General features: G+C 37.3%; 2 protein-coding genes across 4 annotated transcripts in view; one reads left to right on the top strand and one right to left on the bottom strand.

The window, feature by feature from the left end:
• The window catches only part of LOC106061757 (uncharacterized), an 88,913-nt gene that overhangs the window by 6,173 nt on the left and 63,171 nt on the right, over positions 1–19,569 (bottom strand). The window lies entirely within an intron of this gene.
• Positions 6,069–19,569, top strand: part of LOC106061738 (uncharacterized) — a 31,438-nt gene continuing 17,937 nt past the window's right edge. The window contains exons 1-2 of one of the 3 annotated variants that reach the window (XM_056030184.1): positions 6,069–6,223; positions 19,092–19,414. In XM_056030184.1, the coding sequence (XP_055886159.1) occupies positions 6,222–6,223; positions 19,092–19,414 (325 nt within the window). In that variant the 5' untranslated portion in view covers positions 6,069–6,221. Of the gene's footprint in view, positions 6,224–7,114; positions 7,236–15,436; positions 15,455–19,091; positions 19,415–19,569 lie in introns of those variants that run through there. The other 2 variants (XM_056030183.1, XM_056030185.1) reach the window with 2 other exon arrangements.

Raw genomic sequence — 19,569 nt, 5'->3', positions numbered from 1 at the left:
GTAGCTATACACAAACAAGTATTTATATCTAATTGTATATACAACTTATTCCTCCACCTGCTCTCTCTCTCTCTATCACCTTTCAAACTATGCATTTGAACCTACTAATTAGAACAGCCTGATCCCATTGATCGACTCACAAGCTACCAGATCTAAATGCAAGGCTCCTTTAAAAAACAACATTTCGACCACTTATGTTCTTTAATCTAGATTTCAAGATCGATAACATCTACACAACTCAATTTGGCAGCTTTCTTTGAAATTTGGTCTAGAGGAAGAACGTTGCTTTTTAGTTTTTTTTACAATACCTCTATTCAACTAGTAACTTTGTGGAAAAATCTGGGTGGGTTGAACCTGGATCTCGCATCTCGTCTTCGGGTGTTTCCGTATGTAGGCCCAATTCGTTAAAGAGTTGAATAAATGAATGTTCGGGAACATTTGGCTCACCGTCTTCTAAGTCTAGATCTTAAGGTCTTTCCTTGTTGTTGTTGTTGTTTTTTTTTTGAGACATTATTATTTATAAGTTACCCTATTGATAAAATTCATGGCTTTTATTTATGTAGACTTTCTCCTTGCGTTAGAGTTCAAAACAAATGCAAATATTTATACAACATCAAAGATATCTTTGAAAAGAAATGTATACATAAAGATTCAAAGATTCCATTCAGTACAATGTTACAGCTATAATGGAATCTTCCTTTCACGTCTTTCTCGACTAGATTATTTCCTTTCGACCGATGTCAATCAGTGGGCGTTCCAGGCTGCACATCTCCACAAGGTTACTAACCTTACTAACGCTTAAATCGATCGTTGTCACGTGCATAATTTCAGGGTACTTTCAAAAACACTTCATTTCCAACAAAGAGCACTAGGTTGGTGTAATCGTCTAGAGCAGTGGTTCTCAAACTGTAGTCTAGCAGAACCCAAGGGGGTCCTCGAGAAGCCCGTATAGGGTCTGCAGAAATATAAAAATTGTATATAATTTTTTAAAAACTTCTTTGCTTACAGCCAATTTATCCGATGAGATAATTTGAACAATAACCAACTCGCCCCTCACTGCTGTTGAATATTTCTATTACGAACTATTTTTGGGGGACCTAAAGATATGAAGACATTCTTCACTTGGATATTTCCGTCTTGGTTGGTATTGAACCCGCGTGGACAAAGTCAGAGTCTAATGACAGATGAATTCATTCTAATACGGGGTAGCTTATTGCAATATCAACAAACGATGTTTGAACAAGGATGTCCCAAATTCTGGTTACGAAAATATATTCCAAATGTATAATATATCTTGCATTCTAGGTGATTGTAAAGACTGCATAACCCGTCTTCTTATTGGGGACAACGTGGATTCTTTGCTGCCTCATCACAAATACAATTATGTTCTCAGAAGAAAATCGTTTTTTTTATATTTGTTACTTATATATTATGCATTTATGTAGCTTTTTCACATAGGAGTCCGCCGGCAAGTTTTGCGAAAAAAGTTTTAGAACCTCTGATTTAGAGAAGATGATAATATTGATTTTGTACCTTAAGAATTCTTACTTTCCTTGATGATGTTTTATTTAACGAATTTGATTGGACTCTTTGTTACAGATCATTGTAGTCAAATTATGTTTTTATTTCATCATAACATACTTTAGTACTTTTTTTTCGGGGTGGGGGGAGAGGATCTAGAATTTGGAGTTGATATATATATATATATATATATATATATATATATATATATATATATATATATATATATATATTAGAGTTTCATCGTGGCCCTTCTTTGATCAAATGTGTCCAACCCTCTGATCCAGAACATGTCTGTAATGTGTGAATGAGAGAAAAAGAGATCCAGGCGGGAAATAGAGGGAAAAGGAAGGAGATATATATAGAGAGATGGAGATAGCAAAAGGTAAAGGGAGATAGAGGGGGATAGCAGGAAATAGAGGGAGATAGAGGGGGATAGCGGGAGATAGAGGGGGATAGCAGGAAATAGAGGGAGATAGAGGGGGATAGCAGGAAATAGAGGGAGATAGAGGGGGATAGCGGGAGATAGAGGGAGATAGAGGGGGATAGCAGGAAATAGAGGGAGATAGAGGGGGATAGCGGGAGAGCAGGAAATAGAGGGAGATAGAGGGGGATAGCGGGAGATAGCAGGAAATAGAGGGAGATGGAGGGGGATAGCGGGAGATAGAGGGAGATAGAGGGGGATAGCAGGAAATAGAGGGAGATAGAGGGGGGTAGCAGGAAATAGAGGGAGATAGAGGGGGATAGCAGGAAAAAGAGGGAGATAGAGGGGGATAGCGGGAGATAGAGGGGGATAGCAGCAAATAGAGGGGGATAGCAGGAAATAGAGGGGGATAGCGGGAGATAGAGGGGGATAGCAGGAAATAGAGGGAGATAGAGGGGGATAGCGGGAGATAGAGGGGGATAGCAGGAAATAGAGGGGGATAGCAGGAAATAGAGGGAGATAGAGGGGGATATCGGGAGAGCAGGAAAAAGAGGGAGATAGAGGGGGATAGCGGGAGATAGAGGGGGATAGCAGCAAATAGAGGGGGATAGCAGGAAATAGAGGGGGATAGCGGGAGATAGAGGGGGATAGCAGCAAATAGAGGGGGATAGCAGGAAATAGAGGGGGATAGCGGGAGATAGAGGGGGATAGCAGCAAATAGAGGGGGATAGCAGGAAATAGAGGGGGATAGCGGGAGATAGAGGGGGATAGCAGCAAATAGAGGGGGATAGCAGGAAATAGAGGGGGATAGCGGGAGATAGAGGGGGATAGCAGGAAAAAGAGGGAGATAGAGGGGGATAGCGGGAGATAGAGGGGGATAGCAGGAAATAGAGGGGGATAGCAGGAAATAGAGGGAGATAGAGGGGGATATCGGGAGAGCAGGAAATAGAGGGAGATAGAGGGGGATAGCGGGAGATAGAGGGAGATAGCGGGAGATAGAGGGGGATAGCGGGAGATAGAGGGTGATAGCAGGAAATAGAGGGAGATAGAGGGGGATAGCAGGAAATAGAGAGAGATAGAGTGGAATAGCAGGAAATAGAGGGAGATAGAGGGGGTCAGCAGGAAATAGAGGGAGATAGAGGGGGATAGCAGGAAATAGAGGGAGATAGAGGGGGGTAGCAGGAAATAGAGGGAGATAGAGGGGATAGCAGGAAATAGAGGGAGATAGAGGGGGATAGCAGGAAATAGAGGGAGATAGAGGGGGATAGCAGGAAATAGAGGGAGATAGAGGGGGTCAGCAGGAAATAGAGGGAGATAGAGGGGGATAGCAGGAAATAGAGGAAGATAGCGGGAGATAGAGGGAAATAGCAGGAAATAGAGGGAGATAGAGGGGGATAGCAGGAAATAGAGGGAGATAGCGGGAGATAGAGGGGAATAGCAGGAAATAGAGGGAGATAGAGGGGGATTGCGGGAGAGCAGAAAATAGAGGGGGATAGCGGGAGATAGAGGGGGATAGCAGGAAATAGAGGGAGATATAGCGGGAGATAGAGGGGGACAGCAGGAAATAGAGGGAGATAGCGGGAGATAGAGGGGGATAGCAGGAAATAGAGGGAGATAGCAGGAAATAGAGGGAGATAGCGGGAGATAGAAGGAGATAGAGGGGGATAGCAGGAAATAGAGGGAGATAGCGGGAGATAGAGGGGGATAGCAGGAAATAGAGGGGGATAGCGGGAGATAGAGGGGGATAGCAGGAAATAGAGGGAGATAGCGGGAGATAGAGGGGGATAGCAGGAAATAGAGTGAGATAGCAGGAAATAGAGGGAGATAGAGGGGGTCAGCAGGAAATAGAGGGAGATAGAGGGGGATAGCAGGAAATAGAGGGAGATAGAGGGGGTCAGCAGGAAATAGAGGGAGATAGAGGGGGATAGCAGGAAATAGAGGGAGATAGAGGGGGATAGCGGGAGATAGAGGGGATAGCAGGAAATAGATGGAGATAAAGGGGGTTAGCAGGAAAAAGAGGGAAATAGAAAAAGAGGGGGATAGCAGGAAATAGAGGGAGATAGAGGGGGATAGCAGGAAATAGAGGGAAATAGAGGCGGATAGCAGGAAATAGAGGGAGATATAGGGGGGTAGAGTGAGATAGAGGGAGATAGAGGGAAAAAGAGGAGGATGTTGGCAGGAAATAGTCAGGCATGCATTAATTCATCTCAATGTTGATCACTGAGCCATCGAGAACTAGAAACAGAACGTTACAAACAGCTGTCCATTGACTTTTTTTAACGTCGTTCATCCCATTGTCTGTTTAGGATAGGAAAAAGATGTGTAGGTTTTGGGTGTAAATAAGTGTGTTCATGTTTTACTAATGGTGCAATATATAATATGTAACAGCTGCTTCAAAATATATGACACTTTGTAAATGTGATATGGATTTGGTTGCTTTTACCTTAAATGTTTTTTAAAACCATTTTAAAAAAACAACATCAAAAATCCGACATGGCTCACGCCTACTCGGGCCAACGCGTTAATCAGTCAGCTAGTGAGGTACAATTATATATTGTTTGTTTCAATTTAGAGCGACTACCTATAAAGGGGACTCATTCAGCTCATACCACCATTTCAGTGAAGTACAATTTCTTTCCCTTGTTCGAGATATCAAACAAAATAATTAATTACCAATAGTTAAATAATTAATTGTTTTTTGTTTTTTTTTTGTATTGAGTCTTGTATTGTCTGGTAAAAGAAATGATTGTGCAAAACTTCAGCTTGATCAATGATAGAGTGAGTAAAAATATTGCTATGATATATGATATATATATGTCAAGGCAAACGACAGAGAGGAGTAGAGAAAGACGGTCAACAGATTGTGGGTGATGCCCTAACGTTCTAACAGACTAAGAGATAGGTGAAGGTGATAGATATATATACACTGCCTCCGAAGGATCTTGAAAAACACATGGAAAAAAAGAGTGTGCAATACTGAGAACCTCGCTCGAACTGGCCTTAACAGCAAATTTATAGTCTTCTGGCAACGCCGCCTTCGCTGTCTCGGACATGTTTACCGGATGGAGGACAATCGCATCCCGAAAATCATTCTGTACGGGCTACTTGCGTCCAGCTTAAGAAAAACTGGTCGCCCCACCTCCGTCACGTGGATGTAATAAAACGGGATTTAAAATCTGTGAACATTTATACTGACCATTAGGATGACATAGCCCTAGACCGCACTAGTTGGAGAGAGACGGTGACCAAGAAAACTATGGACAGCGAGAAAAATGGGCCTCAGCTCTTGAAGAAAAGCGCGCCATACGGAAAATGGCCGGCTCCTCTATCTACAAAGCGAAAGCCATCTTGACCTGCAATATATGTGAAAGGGAGTGTCTCTCTAAAATAGGGCTCCACAGTCAAATGAAAAAGTGTTCGAGATGAACCATAGTCATTTTACGACTGAAGGAGGCCAATGGATATATATTTATAAAAGGTTGAAGTACTCTGATGGCATTGTGTCCTTAAAGACCATAACTTCTTGATATCACGCACGATATTGGTCAGCTAAATTCTACTATCCACTGTGGCCTCAAGCCAGTTTCTAGACTTTGACTTTATTGCTTACAACAATTTAGGTTTCAGGAACCTAAATTTAGAAAACTAGCAGGGTTCCGCGGAACACAGTTTGGGAAACATCGCTTTAGACAAAGCATTTTGGGCTAAATATTTGGACTACTCATCACATAATTAATATAGTTAATCCATTATTCGAGTTTTCAAGTTGAATTAACAATGGGATTACACTCTCAGAATTATGGATAAGTTCACATAACAGATTGATTTTTCCTCACATTGTATTTTATATACTAAAACATTTAGTCAATCGAGAAGATTCATAAATAATCTGTTATAATTTTCATTGCTGTAGTTTAAACTTAAACTGATACAGACTTACAATAATGAAAAAGTTGATAGGATCTTCTTTTTTTTTTAATTAGAAGCAGTTGTGATAGATTCAAGTGTGCACCACTAATTAAGCAATGTTGTGACTTTTCAATTGTAATTATGTCTATGTTCAGAAAAAGGAAGTAAACTGTCCAAAGTAAACATAAAATGTGAAATCAAATATCTTATTTCTTCTGTCGCTACTAGATTCCGTCGCTACTATGTTTCGCGTAACGTGCCTCGTCCGTGAACCAATCACCGACCGAGCAGGTTGACGTGGGCTAGCAGTTTATTTTAGTCTACTGGGACTCTGTGCGTGGTTTTGGAGTAATACCCTTATAATAAAATGTAAGTAACATAATAATTACTTGTATGATTCTATTCTAAACCTGTCCAAGTGTTTCCAACTAACTGTAGTTAGAAGCAAGAGCTTAGAATGTTTTGGATTCAAGCGAGTAGGACGAGAAGTCAAAGAAATGTTTTCACCACCTTATTGATTGACATCCATTTGTTTGTCTCTTTAGTTCAGGCATCAGACGAGATAGTTCTGTGGGAGTTTACTAACAAATGTAATGTAACAGAGTGCGTCAGTTCACCGAGAAGAAATGTCCACAAAGGAACACGCGTCTAAATAATTTTTTTTAAGAAATACTAAAAATGTACATTGTTACTAAAATCATATTAGATTTATGAGAAATAGAAATTCAATAACTTGTTCAATCTCCGGTGAAATGTCTAAAAAAATACAAAGTGAAATAAAAAGTGAAACTTAAAAAAAAGTGAACTGTGAAACAAAAATGTAGATTTCACAAAACTATTTATGTCACACTTCATAGTTTCATGATCACGCTAAGACTAAACAGCATAAACAAATAGCAATAGACAGGTTGCGACTGCGCGATAACAAAGAAATCGTATATATATATTCTTAAGTGAAAAAGTTATAGTTAATTAATAAAATGCCTATGAAATAATTAGCCTTTAAAAGTTGTATTTGTTTGTGACTTCAAAGTCCAAGGCAGATTCGTTTTGTAGCACTGCGTGATGATAAAGAAACAAGTAGCGAAGATTAAATACCATCCCTCTACACAAAGGTTCTGTATTCTGCTTATTTCATATTCTAAATTATTATTCCATTAACCCATCTTTGTACACTGACAACCTTTCTAACAAAAATTATGTATAAAAAAAACTATTAAAAAATTTTTTTTGTATTTTTCTTTTGTTTGCGTTGAAGAACATGTTTGTCTACATTTTGCCACTGCTGTTTGACTTTTAAAGTTGCGTTTTATTATTTTATTGCGCTTGAAAATGACAACATTGTCAAAAATTGAAAAAAAATGAAACCAGTTTGGAAAATGTAAGTAATAACATATTTATATAAATTATTTTCAAATACATCTAATTGATTTAGAAACACAAAGTAGCCTAGTCTCATAATTAATTAATAGATTTAACTTTTGTTGCTGGTTCTTTTCAAATTGTAATTTCTTGTAACGTACACTCTCGTTGTACATAGCAGTAACGTACACTCTCGGTGTACATAGCAGTAACGTACACTCTCGTTGTACATAGCAGTAACGTACACTCTCGGTGTACATAGCAGTAACGTACACTCTCGGTGTACATAGCAGTAACGTACACTCGAGAGTGTACATAGCAGTAACGTACACTCGAGAGTGTACATAGCAGTAACGTACACTCTCGGTGTACATAGCAGTAACGTACACTCGAGAGTGTACATAGCAGTAACGTACGCTCGAGAGTGTACATAGCAGTAACGTACACTCTCGGTGTACATAGCAGTAACGTACACTCTCGGTGTACATAGCAGTAACGTACACTCTCGGTGTACATAGCAGTAACGTACACTCTCGATGTACATGGTGTACATAGCAGTAACGTACACTCTCGGTGTACATAGCAGTAACGTACACTCTCGGTGTACATAGCAGTAACGTACACTCTCGGTGTACATAGCAGTAACGTACACTCTCGGTGTACATGGTGTACATAGCAGTAACGTACGCTCGAGAGTGTACATAGCAGTAACGTACGCTCGAGAGTGTACATAGCAGTAACGTACACTCTCGGTGTACATAGCAGGATTAGCCACTGTAGGAATCAATTACTGATATATGAATCAACAGAGATCAAGACTTTATTTAGAACACAGATTTGTTGTTTGTTTTTTTAACCAATATTGTCATATATTAATGTTATATACGATATATTCCCTTATAATTGCAAATTATAGAACTAATCTGGATGATTATAAAGTTATTATTTGAAAAATATAAATAATAATATAATAATTCTTGATCTATATTTTTTTCTTTACTTTATACTGTTCTCCTAGGCTATAGTATTTATCAAATTGCTTATAATAATATTTGTCACATTAGCAAATTATAATCTCATTGATGTATGGTTATGTGAAAAAAACTATATAAATAATAATAATAATAATAATAATAAATATTTTTATTATTTTATATAGGGTCTCAGAAATATCAACAGTTCACAAAGTTATCATTAAGAATCAAAATGAGAACCTGATTTCTGATAATAATTAATGAATTAAAAACATGATTGAGTTTCAGTGACATTAGAATCATACGATTTGTTATTAGGTCCTTATCTTATCTTATCGTATATAATACAGATGTTACTTCAAAAAAGAAGATGATTACGTCCTACGATTCATGCATTTAGTCATGCATATTTACCAATGACTTAAATTCTGCCAAGTCACTGGTTTTCCTGGCTAGCTCAGGCAACCCATTCCATATGCTCTAATAGCGCTAGGGAAGAAGGAGCATTTGTCCTAGCATATGGGAAGAGGAATGTGCCTATATCTTTGTGTCTTTCAGAGTATTTTATTAAATTTTGTTTTTGTATTTGAAGATTATGGTTCAGTGTTTTATATATAATTGCTACTTTAATTTTGAGTCTTCTGTCCTGAAGGCTTTCTAAATTTAGTGATTTTACTAAAGGTGTTACTCTAGTCAAATGTGAATATTCGTTTGTTATGAATCTCACTGCTCTATTTTGTGTCTGTTATAGTTTCTTAATGTTTTCTTGAGTTGAGGGGTCCCAAACGGAGGATGCGTATTCTATTATTGGCCTAACCAAGGTTAAATAACATTTTAGTTTTATGTTCTTATTTGATTTATAGAAATTTCTTTTAATAAACCCTAATGCTTTGTTTGATTTTTTGATAGTTTCATCAATATGGGAATTCCATGACAGTTTTTCATTTATTATAACACCTAGGTATTTTACGTTTTTAGTCTGTGTTACTGGTTTACCATGAATAAGATAAGTGGAATTAATTTGTTTTAGTTTTTTATTACTCTTAATAACTGACATTTTTTCTGGGTGGAAAGACATGCTCCAATTTGATTCTTATTTCTGTAATTCATCTAATTCTCTTTGTAAAATTTCTATATCTTGTGTTGTTTTAATTGTTCTATATATTATGCAATCGTCTGCGAATAATCTTACTTTTGTTCCTGAACTAATGCAATTTGGTAAATCATTTATGTAAATTAAAAATAGTAGTGGATCAAAGAGGTACACCTGAGTTTACTGTTAATGGTGTTAATTTAGAGCCATTTATTATTACAGTTTGTTCTCTCCCTATCAGAAAATCTTTAATCCACTGATGCAAACTATGGTGGTGAACTTTGTCAAAAGCTTCGGAAAAATCTAGTAAGATAGCATCTATTTGCTCACTATCATCTAAACCTTTTGAAAAATCATAAATTAGTCCTATTAGTTGTATTTCACATGATCTATATTTCCTAAAGTCATGTTGGTCTATTATTATTATTATAGCTTTTATATAGCGCTACTTTCATGCTTATAGCATGCTCAGAGCGCTTTTGGTCCAATCTCATTTGTGGACCAGTGGGGGAAGGGGGTATCTAGGAGTTGGTTTTCCGTGCTGCCTTTAGGCGCTCAGTATGGAGTAAGGACATTATGTTTGTCTTAGTGATTTATGATGCTGCTACATATTATGTATTCTAGGATTTTACATGTGATGCTGGTAAGTGATACAGGTCTTTATTTTCCTGGGTCAGATTTTTCTCCTTTTTTAAATAGAGCGGTAACATTAGCTTCTTTCCAGTCCCTTGGTACTCTGCCCTGGTTAAGTGAAGCCTGAAAGAGTATTTTGAACACTGGGGCTAGCTCATTGCTTAGTTCTTTGAGTAATCTAGCTGGAATACCATCAGGTCCAGAGGCTTTTTTTTCCGTTTGATGTTAGCTAATAGTTTTTGGATTTCTTTTTCTTGTACTTCTATATCTCCTATGTTGTCTACCTGGTTCAAGTTAAGTAATATGTCTTTGTCTCCTGGGGCTGAGAGTGCTCATGCAACGTGTTTATTTAGGATGCTAGCTTTATTTTCATTATCATTATGTGTTAAGTTATTTAACCTTGGTTAGGCCAATAATAGAATATGCATCCTCTGTTTGGGACCCCTCAACTCAAGAAAACATTAAGAAACTAGAACAGACACAAAATAGAGCAGTGCGATTCATAACAAACGAATATTCACATTTGACTAGAGTAACACCTTTAGTAAAATCACTAAATTTAGAAAGCCTTCAGGACAGAAGGCTCAAAAGTAAAGTAGCAATAATACATAAAACACTGAACCATAATCTTCAAATACAAAAACAAAATTTAATAAAATACTCTGAAAGACACAAAGATAAAGGCACATTCCTCGTCCCATATGCTAGGACAAATTTGTACAAATACTCCTTCTTCCCTAGTGCTATTAGAGCATGGAATGGGTTGCCTGAGCTAGCCAGGAAAACCAGTGACTTGGCAGAATTTAAGTCATTGGTTAATATGCATGACTAAATGCATGACGCGTAGGACGTAATCATCTTCTTTTTTGAAGTAACGTCTGTATTATATAAGATAAGATAAGATAAGTTGTCTTCTCCTTTTAATGGTGCCTGTTCTTTAGCTATAACATTGTTTATGTATTCACTCTGCAGCTGTCTGCTTACTTTTTGGGTTAGGTGTTTAATTTGTATGTACTTTTTATAAACTCTTTCTGCCTTAGTTTCTTTAAATTTCCTCTATAGGTTTTCCTTCTGTTTACAAAGCTTCTTTAATCTGCATTGAGTCAGACTGCACCCCCTGCCCCAAGCCTGCGTTGACTTTATTAACGCTTGCTACTTATTATATCACATAAACATAAAAATCCATAAATGTGAATTTGTAAATGAAAATCTCAGAAGGTCTGACAGAAAAATTAAATTTAACGTATTCACTTTATTCTGTTCATTAGAATACTGTAGTGGTGTTCTGTTCATTAGAATACTGTAGTGGTGTTCTGTTCATTAGAATACTGTAGTGGTGTTCTGTTCATTAGAATACTGCAGTGGTGTTCTGTTCATTAGAATACTGCAGTGGTGTTCTGTTCATTAGAATACTGCAGTGGTGTTCTGTTCATTAGAATACTGCAGTGGTGTTCTGTTCATTAGAATACTGTAGTGGTGTTCTGTTCATTAGAATACTGCAGTGGTGTTCTGTTCATTAGAATACTGTAGTGGTGTTCTGTTCATTAGAATACTGTAGTGGTGTTCTGTTCATTAGAATACTGTAGTGGTGTTCTGTTCATTAGAATACTGTAGTGGTGTTCTGTTCATTAGAATACTGCAGTGGTGTTCTGTTCATTAGAATACTGTAGTGGTGTTCTGTTCATTAGAATACTGTAGTGGTGTTCTGTTCATTAGAATACTGTAGTGGTGTTCTGTTCATTAGAATACTGTAGAGGTGTTCTGTTCATTAGAATACTGTAGTGGTGTTCTGTTCATTAGAATACTGCAGTGGTGTTCTGTTCATTAGAATACTGCAGTGGTGTTCTGTTCATTAGAATACTGTAGTGGTGTTCTGTTCATTAGAATACTGCAGTGGTGTTCTGTTCATTAGAATACTGTAGTGGTGTTCTGTTCATTAGAATACTGTAGTGGTGTTCTGTTCATTAGAATACTGTAGTGGTGTTCTGTTCATTAGAATACTGTAGTGGTGTTCTGTTCATTAGAATACTGTAGTGGTGTTCTGTTCATTAGAATACTGTAGAGGTGTTCTGTTCATTAGAATACTGTAGTGGTGTTCTGTTCATTAGAATACTGCAGTGGTGTTCTGTTCATTAGAATACTGCAGTGGTGTTCTGTTCATTAGAATACTGCAGTGGTGTTCTGTTCATTAGAATACTGTAGTGGTGTTCTGTTCATTAGAATACTGTAGTGGTGTTCTGTTCATTAGAATACTGTAGTGGTGTTCTGTTCATTAGAATACTGCAGTGGTGTTCTGTTCATTAGAATACTGTAGTGGTGTTCTGTTCATTAGAATACTGTAGTGGTGTTCTGTTCATTAGAATACTGCAGTGGTATTCTGTTCATTAGAATACTGCAGTGGTGTTCTGTTCATTAGAATACTGCAGTGGTGACTTTTTTTGGGCCTGTTTTGCTTCCTATTTCTATCCCTCCCTTTATTTCATTATTCAACCTTTCATGACTTGCATGACTTTATCTCACCTGCAGTCATACAAGATCGCCTATACAAAAGACGTCTGTCTCCCCTGTGGGAAATTAGAGACCTCTAGATAATTGATATACCTTAAGTTAAAGCCTTTCTTCTTTGTGTGCAGTGTTCTGTTCCTTATAAAAGGAAAGGTTCCTTTTCTTTTGTTGAATGTCCCCAACTGGTAGATTATTAAACTAATAGGTTTTTTGGGTGGGTCATAATAACTGGATAACAATGTTATAGTTCGTTCATATAACTTGCTAGCGGTGGCAAAATTAAATTTTAAATGTTATAATCGGAATCCAAGACAAAAAATAAGACGAGACAATGAGAAGAAATGGAAAACAAGTGACTTAGCAGAATTTAGGTCATTGGTTAATATGCATGACTAATGCATGACGAGTAGGACGTAATCATCTTCTTTTTTTGAAGTAACGTCTGTATTCTATAAGAAGACAATGAGAAGACAATGAAGTTATGATGAGGAACAACTCAAGTCACCCATGAGAAGACGAGCTCATCAAAAAGCTACTAGGGACCAACTAGAACCACATAATATCAATAATTGTTTTTCTCAAACTCCAACCAGTGGCACCCCTCTCCTCCTCAACAAAAATCTCGTTCATAACCCTCCCTCGCAAACATGCATTTTTCTATGTTACGAGCTTCAGAAATGTATCCTCCTGGCGTCAACAATGCACTTTTTCTCATACATTAATTATTTAATATTTGAATATTCAATAATTAGAATTGAAGGTATAATCTTGAGCTTACCCTAGTGCTAAATAAAATTATTTATAGGTCATGTAAAAAAAAGTTTAATTAATTAACAAGGTTATTAAGACAGTTTGTGTGGAAACAAAAACTCAAAATCGCCCCGCCCCGAAGTGGTCCACCCAGGCAGGAAAAAAGGCAGGTTTCAATATTTTCAGAAGAATATCATAATGAAATTTTATCAAAGGCAAATGACAGAGAAGAATGGAGTAAGAAGGTTAACAGACCCAGTGTGGTGCCACAAAGGTCCAGCAGACCAAGGGATAGGTGAAAGTGAATTTGAAGTTAGATCTGAACCTGGCCTAACTGATGTCTTGTAATGAGTATCTAATTGATCTAATTGTTTTGTAAAGGGTCAAAGCCTCAAGAAAAAAACATTTCAGTAAAAAAAAATAAAAAAAATTGTGTTCCATGGTGGTGGAGTCACCCATCAGTTCACGCAATAATATGAAAAACTACTTATTAATTGTTGTTTTAAATTATGTCCAACTTATTTGCATAGTAAATAGATTTTTTCTCTTTAAAAAAAAAGTTACATTTTTTTGTAAATGTAGTATTTAGTATGACAGAACTTACATTACTTAGCTATACAATTGTAAAAAAAGAATATTTTTAGACCAAAAATCTAAAACCATTTGCATAAATGTGTTAGAAAATGGTACATGTGCACCTCCCTTACTAAAAAGCCTCTAGTGTTTGTTACTATTTATAGTAAATAGTTGTAAAAATGGTGTAATTTTATGAAAAACAAATGCTTGCATAATTGATTTTAAAAAATTAAATTTTTCGCTTTCAGAAAAGAAAAAAGTAGCCGTTGCATCAGAACTTTGAATGATCTAAAATATCATGATGTCTGAGTTTCATTTCCTCTTCTAGTTTCTGAGATCTAAACGGGACAGACAGACGGACAGACAGGCCACACAAAACTAATAGCGTCTTTTCCCCTTTTAGGGGCCGCTAAAAAAAGAGGCGAGACGAACTCTTACGCATGCCCAATAAGTCTATTTCAGAACGAGGCAGCACTGGGCCAATACTATTATGTGATAGACAGTCGAGGTAAAGAGCGCACGTCCCTCCGTAATGGTCGTGATGGTAGTAAGATCATCTTCGCGTTAGAGTAAGACATCTTGTAGCCGACCTTTTCGTATTGCTACACAAAAGTCACATGAACATTGCGCAGTACAAGAGCTACAGGTTGGACCGTTCTGACAAGAGAAATGAGTTGTAATAGGAACTTCAAAACAAAAAGTGGAGAGTCGATGTTGTAGCAAAGCCCCTCGCCAAAATATAACGTCTTACTTCCTTGAAATGTAAATTGATCTCCACGCCCCCCAGTTTGAGAAACGCTGACTTGATATAACAAAGCCATACTGTGCTCGGGCATGGCTTAAATTGTAAGCAGGTGTTTCGTTTCCAAAGAAAACCTCAATACATGTATTGTAATGATGCGGCTTTACGTACACAAGAAAAAACCTTCAGGACAGTTGTCATTATTTACAAACACAAACGCAGTGTTGAAAACACATTGTCATTGTGATCTAATACAGTCTCAGTTTCAACATTTTTGGAAAATAGAAAGTATAACATAAACTTTGGTAGGACCTAGATTGTATGACGTAATTTAGGAAGCCAAGCGCTTTATCAGTCTGCCACTACGCACCCGAAATCATTGAAACACATCAAAAAATTATTTGATTAATTAAAGGGAAAAAAATAAATCTATCTGAATTATAAAAGGCTACATTAAACTTCCAAGACTTATTTCTATCAGAAAAAGACAAAACAGTTGGAGATCTCTGGAATATCTAACACAATGCAATAGAAATTTATATCAACTAAACATTCATCAAACAAACGAAATACAAACTAAATGAAAGTAACTCTGTCAAGAAAGAAAGCGTATTTTAAAAAATATATGCCCAAAAGTTTCAACAAGTTTAGAGGGAAACATTGAACACGAGCTTCAGCAGACGGCTATAAGATCAACGTGTCAATAAAAAATGTTGCGTTCACGCACTTCACAAAACGGCAAATATAAGTGTCAGTTTCAAACAACATAACAATGCCAAGGTCACCGACTTATTTATTGAATTAAATATATATATAGGCTATAGGTCTGTTGCCAAGTTTTAATTAATTCAAAGATTCAATACGCTGTCCCGCGCAGACATTTTTCTAACAAAGAAAAATGGCTAACATGTTGACTGGCTGTAAATCTAATTGACCAAGTGGATTTTCTAAGAGGAAGACTGCAGGTTTAGTCAGTTTTTTAGTCCAGAGCATGGAACTCATTTTACTTAGGAACACTTTGTATTTCAAGCAACACTTCTTATGTTTTGGATTGTCTATTGTGTACTGTGTTCAGAAAATAGAATTGTATCATTTCTTGCCGAGCTCTTGTGTCTTCTTGGAGTTTGTGTTCATCTAAAGGGAAAGAACCAAATGTCGCTCAGTGTGTCGTGCCTTATCGATTCTGTCATTTATTGCTAAGGACAACACTTCAATGTATTGACTTACACAGAGGCGACGCCAGGTTGGGGTCACGCGGTGCTGAGAGCTGACGATGCTTATCTCCCCTTCACCTCTACTCTAAATACATTCTCCCAGGAAACTAGGTCATTGATATCTCCTGTGTGTTCACACATAATACATAGTTCACTAAATTCATTGACGCCAATTACCTTTTTGAAAATATCTTTGTTTCTAGCATTTGACTACCATTATGTCATCCATGGGCGTAGCCGGGGGGGGGTTGGGGTTCAATCCCCCCCCCGAAATGAAACCCCTCCCCCCCGCAGGGGGGGGGATCAGAATTTAATCACTGATTTTTTGCTTTGATTTTGTTTATTTTAGATTAGATTTTAATACTAAACTATCACTTGCCTCAGCATAGCAAGGGAGGTTTTGAGTTTAAAACCCCCTACCAGGGGGGGTTCGAGTTTAAAACCCCCTACTAGGGGGGTTTGAGTTTAAAACCCCCCTACCAGGGGTTTTCGCAGTTAAATTCCCCTCTTCTATAACACAAAACAAACAAAATATGCAAACAACAATCCCCCAAATTTCAGGAGCACTGTTAAGGAAGATTTTGATTTTTAAACCCCCTCCAAAATTTACGATAAACCCCCTCTTCAATATAAAAAAAGAAAATTACACACTCAAAATTCTACGAGCGTAGCCAAAAGGTTTTTGAGTTAACCCCCACTCCCTCATCAGTAGGGTTTGAAGGTAAAAAATACCTCTTCAATACCCGGTATAAAAAAAAACAACTCAAAATGTTATGTGCGTAGCCAAATGGGTTTTGACTCAGTTTTGAATTTAAACCCCCCTTCAGCGGGGTTTGAAGCTAAAAATACCTCTTAAATATTAAAAACAAAGCAACTTATACACTCAACATGTTATGAGTGTATTCAAAGGGGTTTTGAGTTTAAATTCCTCTCCAGTGGAGTTTGAAGCTAAAAAAATTCCTCTTCAATATAAAAAAAAAGAAAATTACACACTCAGAAATCTATGAGCGTAGCAGAAGGGGTTTTGAGTTTAAACCCCCCGCAATCGGGGTTTGAAGCTAAAAATTACATCTTCAATGTAAGAAAAAAGCAAATTACGCACTCAAAATGCCAAAAGGAGTTTTGAGTTTAAACCCCCCTTCAGAGTGGTTTAATGATAAAAAATACCTCTTCAATATATAAATAAATAAATTACACACTAAAATTATTTGAGCGTAGTTAAGACAATTAGGGGTTTTGAGTTTAAATCCTTTTAGTACAGATGGTTTTTTTTTAAGTTTAAAACCCCTCCAGATGGTTTTGAGTTAAAAATCCCCCTACAGAGCGTTTTGAGGTGGAAAACCTCAATCTTCAATATTATTCTAAAGCAAACTACAGTTACTAAATTCTATGACCGTAGCTAAATGGGGTTTTGAATTTTAATACAAACATAACTCCAGAGATTTTTTAGTTTAAAACCCCCAACAGATGATTTTGACGATAAAACTTCCCCTTTCGATATAAAATCTAAAGCAAACTACTGTCACTTAATTCCAAGAGCGTATTCAAGAGAGGTTACACATTTCTACCAGTGGCGGGGCTCAATTAATAAAGTGCAGTGAATAGTCATCTGCCGAAATTGAAAAACACTAAATGTGGCTCAACAAAGATGGCATTTTTAGGAGTCACACATTCATGGAGGTCCTCAGAGCAGGTGGGAAGAGGCCTCAGACATTAACAGTGACAGATTTTTATGGAAACAGCTTGACGTTTAATGCGCCGAACGGCGAGGGATGGTGTAAGTCAGTAAGAATAGCACATTAGGTTTTGGAAATAAAACTTTTTAATAGCAGGAAAATGCACTATAGATACCTCAGAATATGCATTTTGTTGGCTTTCAATATCAGAAATCGTGTTTGGCGGCGGGGCTCCGCCCCGCGCTAGGGGAGCTCCTAGCGCTCCCCCAGACCCCCTTGCTAGAAATGGCGGAAGTCTACAATTTTTCCACCAACTGCAGGAAGAACCTATTCTAGGGCACAATAAGCGTCTTCCAAAAGAATGATGGGTCAGAATATAATAAAGATTATGTACACACACGCACATACATACATATAAATACATTTCTTTCGCGGAGGGGGGGGGGGAGAAAAAAATCCCCCCCCCCGAAAAAAAATCCTGGCTACGCCCATGATGTCATCCCTAGCTGGTTGTCACCCCTTAGCCACCCCACTTCTTATACAATGAAACTCAGAAAATTATGAAGAAAAAAAATAACGAGGATGAAATCTATCATACAAAACTATTTTGTATCTGCGTTCTCAGCTCTGTGAGGCAGGGACATGCTATTTGTAAATGGTGCATAGCTTCAAATGACTTTTGTAAGCAGAAAATTTATCAATAGATAACATGAAAAGAAATCCAGACGATGACTTGCAAGCTAATCAAGAATTTGGACCAGATCGCAACCCAGCTTGGTTTTATTTAAAGATCTAAGTAATGCGCTATCAGCATAATTCAAAACACGTTTTTCACCCTTCACTACGTCACTCTAACGTATTCTACCATCCGTATGGAAGTAGTTTCAACCATTTATACCAGTCCTCTTATTTAAAAAAAGGTCAACTCCTGATTCAAGAACTTATAGAGCAGTTTCACTCACTGGAATCAGTCAATTGTGATGCTTTAAAACCTTTTCTAGTTCTAGTTTGCTCCTATTTCGCCATATCTAAATCACCATTTTCATTTTATTCAAATCTGCCTACTAGTGCTTTGTCTAGCTTCTGCTACTGGCACCCAAATCATAAATGAGATTTCTTAAGTCAATTAGTATTTTTACGAGCTCGTTTAAAAATATTTAAAATTGCTAAATAAATAAGTAACTTACTAAACACACACACACACAGTAAGTACACTAGAAGATTACTGCGATCGGTATAAAATATCTGTCTATCTATCTAACTATCTATCTATGTTTAACTTTTTACTAAGTTTATAACATCTCACTCTTTATGTCTGTCTATCTGTCTGGAACAAATTTGATCATATTGTTTTCCAAATGTTCCATTCTTGGATCAAGTTGAAACTTTGCACAATTATTCATTGTACCAGACAAGTAGTTAATCAATTTGTACTAATTATTATTATTTTTGATTTATATGGCAGAAAGGGAGCCAAATCCTTCCATTTTCAGATAAATGGCAGCAATTAGCGGTTGTTTACCTTAAATAGGCTTTGTTGTTTTGTTAAAGTTATCTTTCTTCTTTTACTTCGTGTTTTCGAAATAGCGATGCTAAGAAACAACGGGAAACAAATATTTGCTAGTATTCTTTGCAGACCAAATCTCGGGGGCTAGCAGTTATAACGCCAAAAAATAGCAAATGATATCAAATTTCTTTTTTTTTTAAACTAGGAACAAATCTAGTGCACCATACACGTCGAAGAAACTTCTGATGTTTGTAATTGTAACATGTATCGCAGTCAGCATCATCTACTTCGCAATGGCCTTTCAGCCTGTAAAGGTGACTCAGGATTCCAACGGGATAGCCCAGGAGGCACATGTTGAGACGCTAGGCAGTGATATTGGAGGCCAAGTCAATGAACTGAGAAAAATTCTGTGCACAGATAAACTTGCGCCAAACGCTATCCTGAAGACCTCACTGACCTATAACGAACTGTTGGGGGACAAAAAGGATGTCAAAAAGAAAGAAACTCTCGACAATTCAGGAGCAGCAGGTAAGGTGCCGCTAAGTCTGCTAGGAAATAAAGTTCAGATTTACTATCATGTTTTTATTTGAGTGGGCCAATCATTGGGTTGAACTAGCGCGCCGTGTGTATGACAGAACGGTGAAAGATGCGTGACTGTCAGACAAACTGTGAGAGTTGAGGTG

The sequence above is a fragment of the Biomphalaria glabrata genome, chromosome 5 (assembly GCF_947242115.1).
Source record: "Biomphalaria glabrata chromosome 5, xgBioGlab47.1, whole genome shotgun sequence".
NCBI classification, from domain to species: domain Eukaryota; kingdom Metazoa; phylum Mollusca; class Gastropoda; family Planorbidae; genus Biomphalaria; species Biomphalaria glabrata.
This window is presented reverse-complemented; position numbering and strand designations above follow the sequence as displayed.